Source organism: Euprymna scolopes, chromosome 23 (assembly GCF_053919585.1).
Source record: "Euprymna scolopes isolate OS-2025 chromosome 23, ASM5391958v1, whole genome shotgun sequence".
Lineage (NCBI taxonomy): Eukaryota > Metazoa > Mollusca > Cephalopoda > Sepiida > Sepiolidae > Euprymna > Euprymna scolopes.
This window is the reverse complement of record NC_136504.1, coordinates 114,487,133-114,494,896: the sequence shown is the minus strand read 5'-3', so window position 1 is coordinate 114,494,896 and position 7,764 is coordinate 114,487,133. Positions and strand designations below refer to the sequence as shown.

General features: G+C 48.4%; 2 protein-coding genes across 2 annotated transcripts; both read left to right on the top strand.

Annotated features, from left to right (window-relative positions):
* Positions 1 to 994: 994 nt before the first annotated feature.
* Positions 995 to 3,490, top strand: LOC145245671 (uncharacterized). Its single transcript, XM_080107228.1, has one exon. The coding sequence runs from the start codon at positions 995 to 997 to the stop codon at positions 3,488 to 3,490; it is 2,496 nt and encodes an 831-aa protein (XP_079963354.1).
* A 261-nt stretch (positions 3,491 to 3,751) lies between these two features.
* Positions 3,752 to 4,891, top strand: LOC145245670 (uncharacterized). The gene has a single exon (XM_080107227.1). It carries the CDS (start codon positions 3,752 to 3,754, stop codon positions 4,889 to 4,891), a length of 1,140 nt encoding a protein of 379 aa, XP_079963353.1.
* Positions 4,892 to 7,764: the final 2,873 nt, after the last annotated feature.

The following is a 7,764-nucleotide window of genomic DNA, read 5'->3' as shown; positions in this document are numbered from 1 at the left end:
CGTCCCGCACCAAACCGCTTTATTTTTCGTCGACTCTAGCTCCAGACTAACCGCAACGCTATGGAAATAAAATCTTCTACTTCTGGCAGAACACGCTCCAGGCTATCCTCTGCTTCCTCGAAGGCCTTGGCCGCCCGAGCCGAACTTGAAATGGCAAAGGCGAGCCTCCTCTTCATAGAAAAGGAAAATAAACTGCAGGAAGCAAAGGTTAAAATGGAGTCTGAGGAGAAAGCCCTAAAGGCTGTTAGGGAAGTAGCAGTAAAAGAAGCTGCGGTCAGGATCTTCGAGGAATACGTCTCCAGTAGCGAACGAGGGTCCGATATCTACGTAGACCAAACTCCTGCCGATCTCATGCAATGCACAAGTGGGAATTGCTCCAGTCCAGCATGCTGAAGTTTTCAGATAAACCCAAGGACTACAGGGCCTGGAGACGTTCTTTTCGGAATTCCATCTTTGACATGCAGTTGACTTCAAGTGAAGAAATGGACCTGCTGGTCAACTGGCTTGGTCCTGGGTCTGCTGCACATGCAAATCGTTTGAGGACAGCCTATCTCAATTATCTGGATAAGGGCTTACAGGGAATATGGAAACGCTTGGAAAAATGCTACGGATCTCCTGAAGCCATAGAAGACTCCCTCTTGAACAGAATATCTAGCTTCCCCAGAGTGACCCGGGATTACTACCGATTGAGGGAGTTAAGCGACCTCCTCATCGAACTCCAAGCTGCCAAAGAGGACGGTGATCTCCCTGGTCTTGCCCTTCTGGATACTGCGCGCGGCATCAGACCGAAAGTGATTGTCACAACACTGCTCTCCACCCCGAACCCGTTATACAAGCACCACCTCCAAGAGCCATGCAAAATCATGGCGGGGAGAGTAACGGTGTTGCAACCCACTGCATGCAGGTGTGCGGCGGCAACTCATTTGCCAAATCTTGCTCGAAGATTTGCCTGGTGATAGTGCACCCCGAAGGAGAAGCACACAAGACTTACAAGATGTATGCCATTATTGATGAGCATAGCAATAGGTCACTTGCTCACCCCGAGTTCTTTGACTTGTTCAATGATCATGGTCCCCCATCTTCTTATTCACTCAGGACATGTGCGGGTGTCATGGAGATGGTTGGAAGAAGAACCCGCGGGTACAGGATCAACTCTATGGACGGACGCGTCAGTCTCCCGCTTCCCACGCTCATCGAATGTGCTGAGGTGCCCAACAACCGTGCGGAAATCCCAACGCCCGAAGTGGCACGCCACCATAAACACTTGGCCAGTATAGCAAAGGATATTCCGGAGTTGGATCCCGAAGCTCCAATTTTGTTGCTCCTAGGTCGGGACATTATTGATGCGCACAAGGTCCATGACCAGCTCCTTGGCCCTCGCAACACTCCTTACGCCCAGAGGCTGGCCATGGGCTGGGTGATAGTGAGCGATGTGTGCCTTGGCCACACACATAAGCCCGACGCCGTGAACACCTTCCTTACAAACACCGAGGGAGGAGGGCGACCAACCAACTTCGAGCCGTGCCCCAATTCATTCCAGATAAGAGAACCACATTACAAGAGGGAACTAGGTGGTTCTGTGTTCCAGTCGACTAGGGCGGATGAGAAACTAGCCCACTCTATAGAAGACGAGATCTTCCTGGACATTATGAACAAAGGAGTGATGAAGGGCAGCAACGGCAGCTGGGTGGCGCCTCTTCCCTTTAAACCATCCCGACCTCGGCTCCCAGACAACCGACAGCAAGCAGTGAATCGACTCAACTCACTCTTCCGTCAATTCCAGAAAAGGCCACAACTCCAAGAGGACTTCCACTTCTTTATGCAGAAAATGTTCGACAATGGTCACACAGAGATCGCTCCGCGACTCAATGATGAGGCAGAGAGATGGTATTTGCCCATGTTCGGTGTCTACCATCCCAAAAAGCCTACCAAAGTAAGAGTCGTTTTCGACTCCAGTGCGCAACACTATGGAGTATCACTAAACCACACTCTTCTCACTGGGCCGGACCTGAACAATAACTTGATAGGAGTACTGCTCCATTTCCGAAGAGAACCCGTGGCCTTTATGGCTGACGTGGAGCAGATTTTTTTCTGTTTTCTCGTGAAGAAAGAACACAGAAACTTTCTGAGATTCTTGTGGCACAAGGATAACGACTTCGACAAGGAAATTGTGGAATATCGAATGAAAGTCCATGTATTTGGCAACAGCCCTTCACCTGCAGTGGCAACATACTGCCTCAGGAAATCGGTTGGTGAGAAACGTCTCAGCTGCAGCCCTGCAGTTGTCCGTTTCGTGAACAGAGACTTCTATGTCGATGACGGGTTGAAGTCGGTGCCCACTGTAACAGATGCCATTTCCTTGTTGAAGGAGACTCGTGAAGTCCTGAAAGCTTCAAATTTGAGGTTGCATAAAATAGCCTCCAACAAGAAAGAGGTTCTGGATGCCTTCTCTACCGAGGACCTCGCCAGTGACATCAAAGACTTAAATCTTGATGTGGATGCACTGCCTGTGCAACGTAGCCTGGGACTCGAGTGGGACCCCAAAGGAGACTGCTTCACCTTTAGTCTTGTCCAAGAGAAAAAGCCGTACACTCGCAGAGGTATCCTATCCACCATCAATAGCCTCTATGACCCCCTTGGGTTTGTGGCGCCGGTCATCCTCCAGGGCAAATTAATCTTAAGAGAGTTGATGTCTGAAAAATTTGAGTGGGATACTCCCTTACCGCCTCAGAAGGAACAACTGTGGACCGTTTGGCGTGATTCCTTACAGGGGTTACACAACCTCCAAATACCTAGGACATACACCTCAAGGTCCCCAACTGCAGCAGCATTCAAGGAATTGTGCGTCTTCTCCGATGCGTCAACGAGGGCTATAGCAGCTGTAGCCTATCTAAGAGTCACCTACCCGGATGGTACTTGCGAGATCAGGTTTATCATGGGTAAAACCAAATTGGCACCAAATCCTGAGATTTCAATACCTCGACTGGAACTATGTGCAGCCGTCCTAGCAGTGGAATTAGCTGACATGGTTCTCTCAGAGCTGGACATGCAGATTGATTCGACCCTCTTCTTCACGGACAGTAAAGTCGTTCTCGGCTACATAAGCAACGAACAACGCCGTTTTTATGTTTATGTCAGCAATCGTGTACGACGCATCCGCCAGTCCTCACAACCCAAGCAGTGGAGCTATGTATCTACCAATCGAAACCCAGCTGACAGTGGAACCAGATCGATTCCTGCCACCCAACTCTCGACCACAGCCTGGCTTAATGGTCCTTCATTCCTGGCGAAACCCACCTTCAAACCTCATAATCCAGAACCCTACAATCTCGTTGATCCTGATAGCGACGCCGATGTGCGCCCTGTGGTGACATCCTTCACCTCCCACTGTTCCCCTTCGTCGCTTGGTTTCCATCGTTTCACAAGGTTCTCCACCTGGAAGACTTTAACCTGCACTATTGCCCGCTTGATCCACATCTCCCAGTCATGACATAGGGACAACAGGACAAATGATTGCGTGGGTTGGCACTACTGCAAAACACCCCGGTCGGCAGAAGCGTTATCTCAATCAACAAAAATAATTATCCGATCGGTACAAAGAGATGCGTATGCGGTGGAGATCTCCTGTTTATCCGAACACAAGGAGCTTCCTAAGAGTAGTGCACTTCGCAAATTGGATCCGTTCGTCGACAACCAAGGTCTTCTCAGAGTCGGAGGTTGCACACGTAGAGCCTCGATTCATCACAACGATATGCACCCTCTCATCATACCTGGGAAACATCATGTGGCAACATTGCTCATCGAACACCACCATCGACTAGTGTATCACCAAGGCCGTCACTTCACAGAAGGTGCCATTCGTTCTGCCGGCTTCTGGATTGTTGGTGGGAAGAAATCCATAAGCAGAATTATATACTACTGTGTAATTTGCAGGAAGCTCCGGGGACCTGTGCAGATCCAAAAGATGGCCGACCTACCAGAGGACCGCCTTTCATTTGAACCTCCCTTCACTAATGTGGGGCTTGATGTGTTTGGGCCTTGGCCCATCACATCACGACGAACTAGAGGAGGCTTAGCCCACAGCAAGAGGTGGGCGGCTATATTTACGTGTATGACGACAAGAGCGATTCACATTGAGGTCCTGGAATCGCTAGATACGTCTGCCTTGATAAACGCTCTCAGACGTTTCTTTGCCATTCGAGGCCCTGCAAAAATCATTCGTTCGGATCACGGCTCCAATTTCGTCGGCGCTAGGAAAGAATTGGACATCAATTCCAACTTGAATACAAGAGCAGTGACTCAACACCTTGCTGACCAGGGTTGTACATGGCTGTTCAATCCTCCACATGCACCACACATGGGTGGAGTGTGGGAGAGAATGATAGGGATAACCAAAAAAATCCTAAATTCTATGCTGTTACAACACGGGAGCACCAGACTAACCCATGAAGTTCTCACCACATTTATGGCTGAGGTTACTGCAATTGTCAACAACAGGCCACTGGTCCCAGTCTCTTCAGACCCAGAGGATCCTGTTCTGTTGACACCTACCACACTCCTCACCCAGAAAATGGGATCCATTCCGACCCCCCCTGGGACCGTTAACTTAAAAGACTCAGCCAGACGACAATGGAGACACGTCCAGCACTTAGCGCAAACGTTTTGGCATCGATGGAAAAAACAGTATCTGCCCCTTCTACAAACTCGAAGTAAATGGACTTCACAAGTTCCAAATTTGGAGCCTGGTAGTTTAGTCCTCATAAAGGACAAGGACGCTAAGAGGAACGAATGGCCTTTGGGACTAGTTACCCGAGTTATCCCTAGCAAGGATGGTCTGGTCCGACAGGTTGAGGTAAAAGCTTGCAAAAAGGACTCTATCAAATTTTCTTAGACCTGTGACAGAGACTGTACTTCTCCTCTCCCCATATACCCCTCCCCCTGTGCACAAAACGTCTAACAAGTAAAAAAAAAAAAACAAAAAAAACTTAATGTTCCCCCCCCCTGCTCCTGCTCAGAAAACATCTACCCACTAAGACTTTCAACAGACATGTTCCCTTTATAATTTTTTCAATTTAAAGACCCTCGTATCAGCTCGTGTCCCTTAACTTATGCCTTTGTTTCTTTTTCTCCCTATTTTTTTTATCAGTTGTCACCCTTGATCCTATGTTTTTTATGTCCACCTTGATGTTTTCACTAATACTTATTACCACTGACATTTACCTCCTTGCAACTCTGTATTTCTTCACGAGAGACTCAAAATCCAAACGCAGGTTATATTAGAGCTAAACCGCCAAGATGAACATTTGAGATTACAATCTCAGACGGGGAGTGTCATGTTTTGCAAAAGGACCTTTTTTATTTGGGGACATATTTTACTTGTCACCGTACTTTGACTTCTCGTTTGCTGTGACGCTATCTTAAACTTTCCCTTTTTTTTTAATTCTTTCTCCTTTCTTTCACGCTAAATCTCTATTTAAGGAACCTTAGGTATTGTTTTGGTTAATTCTATAGAAAAATAACTCTGTTTATGAATTCTCGTCAACGAAACTTCAGCCGCTGGTTGGCGGGCCCTTCGAATCCACGGTCTTTTCAGTTCGCCTGCCAGCACACAAGCACTTGTTGATTTCTCGCTCCTCATGCCGCTAACATAACTGGGTAGGTTTCAATTTAAGTTTTTCTTTGTATTGTTTAAACTGAATTTACTCTTCTTCTACTCATAGAATAATGTGCTTTCATGTAATAAGCAATTTATTTAGACTGACGTCATTCTTATTGGGGCAATATTTGAAGTATGCTAGCAACAAATTATTTATTTCGTGAACTACCAGTTGAAAGGGATTTGGAAGCCTTTAAACTGTCAACCGTGAACGATTATGCCTGTGCTTTCTCGCGGTTTCACCTAATATTATTTCTTCACTTAAGGATTTAAATTTGTTTGTTTTCCTTGCCTTTCTTAATAATCTTCCTTCCATTTTTATCTTATAGTTTTCTCATTTGTTGCTAAGTTCACGTGTTCGTTTATTTTTCATGCCTTCCAGTCTCTACTCATTGCAGTAACATTATTTTATCTAAGTATATTCTATCATGTCTAGAACAGTTTACCATTCCTTACATCTACGCCAGTATCGACACGGTCGTGCAAGATTTCTATCAATCTTTCTCTTCCTTGCCTAGTTACATGCAGCCCTTTCTCTCTCTCTCTCTTACATGTCCTTTCCGTCACAGTAAACTCATACCTTGTTATTTCGGTTTTATTTTCAGGTTTTTTACCTAATTCACCAATAAATACTCGTACTTTCTCCTAACGAAATGCGTTTGTTTTTTGGTGGGTTTGAGTTAACTGGCTGTCTGAAACAAGGTGTCGACAGGCATTTTGCCGAAGGCAGCAAGGAAGTAAACAGCGCTGCTGCGTGCTGCGCCCTGCGGACAATACAGAGGAGCTGGTCAATGCGACCTTAGCCTTTCCAAAAGCGCTGTTTGAGGAGGAGATCAAGAGCCCACCCCTCAGCACTCCCCAAGAGGGCAATGAGGGGAAGAGGAATACCAGGATGGAGGCAGACATGGCAACCAGTTCAAACAAACGCAAACTGGGAGCAGCAGCGTCCCCCCCCCACCACCACCACCACTGCAACTGCAAAAACCGCTGCTGGAAACACATCCCCAGGAGGGGAGGCACCTGCAACCCCGAATGAGAATGCCACCCAGCAGAACACGAAACCAAAGGGGAACGACCCGGAAAGCAGAGTAAGCAAGCACGCGAGGACCAATGCGGACTGGCCAACTCTGACTGGTAAAGGTCAAACCCCAGGCGCTGCAGGCACAACAACGGTCACGGAGCAGCCAGCGGCCTCACCTACAACTCCTGTCCCCGGACCAGCAAACACCCAACCGGAGGGAGGATCAGCATGGGGCCCCAAAGAAAAACCCAACAAAATGAAGCCGGATGACTACAAGAAGCTCTTCCACTCCAAGTACAAAGACTATACGGAGGGGAACACAATCAAACCCCTCCCGGGTCAGGTCGAAGGCTTGGAGAAAAGAGTCCTCTCCTTCATCACGTCAGACACAAAGACGAGGGGACTGATGGGGGTCAACAAAGACACCATGCCTTAACTCCTGCTGGAGCAGAACATCCCAGCCAGTTACGTCTGCAGACGGAGCTAAGCACAGTGGGATGTGCTGCTGCTCCCCACGCCAGAAGCCGCCGACAAACTGTCCAGGACCGTACACCAGAGCAGGAACATCAAGCTGCAGCCAGTGTACCTGAACAGAAGAAGGGCAAACGTCTCCGCCTTGAACGTCCCCTGTTACATGGAAGCAAACCAACTGGGAGCCATCCTCAGCCAGTACGGGGACGTCGAGGAGGTAACTCCAGTCCGCGGTCAAAAGAACATAATGACCGGGGACTACAAGATCCAGATGGTCCTGGACAAGGCCGGCTTCTTTGGAATCCCGGCGACGCTGAGGTTCGGGGACTGGACCCTCTCCCTAATAGTGGAAGGGAGAAAGCCCCACTGCTGGCAATGCCAACAACAGGGGCACATGGCTAAAGACTGCCCCAAGAAGACTAGAAACCCGCCCAAGACAACTGGAAAAGAAAAAGAAGCAGCACCAGTCAAAGCCTCCGCTCCTGCCCCGACCACAAGCCTCCCAGAAGCACTAACGGACTGGGTGATGGTCACCAAAAAAGGGAAGACCCCCCCAACAGTCATCCCCACAGACGGTGACCAGAGACCAACCCGAAAAACAAGAGGCCATGGAGAC

Bases quoted from the DNA above. Each gene is read 5' to 3' on its own strand.
- LOC145245670 (XM_080107227.1), top strand. From the start codon at position 3,752: ATGCACCCTCTCATCATACCTGGGAAACATCATGTGGCAACATTGCTC.
- LOC145245671 (XM_080107228.1), top strand. From the start codon at position 995: ATGTATGCCATTATTGATGAGCATAGCAATAGGTCACTTGCTCACCCC.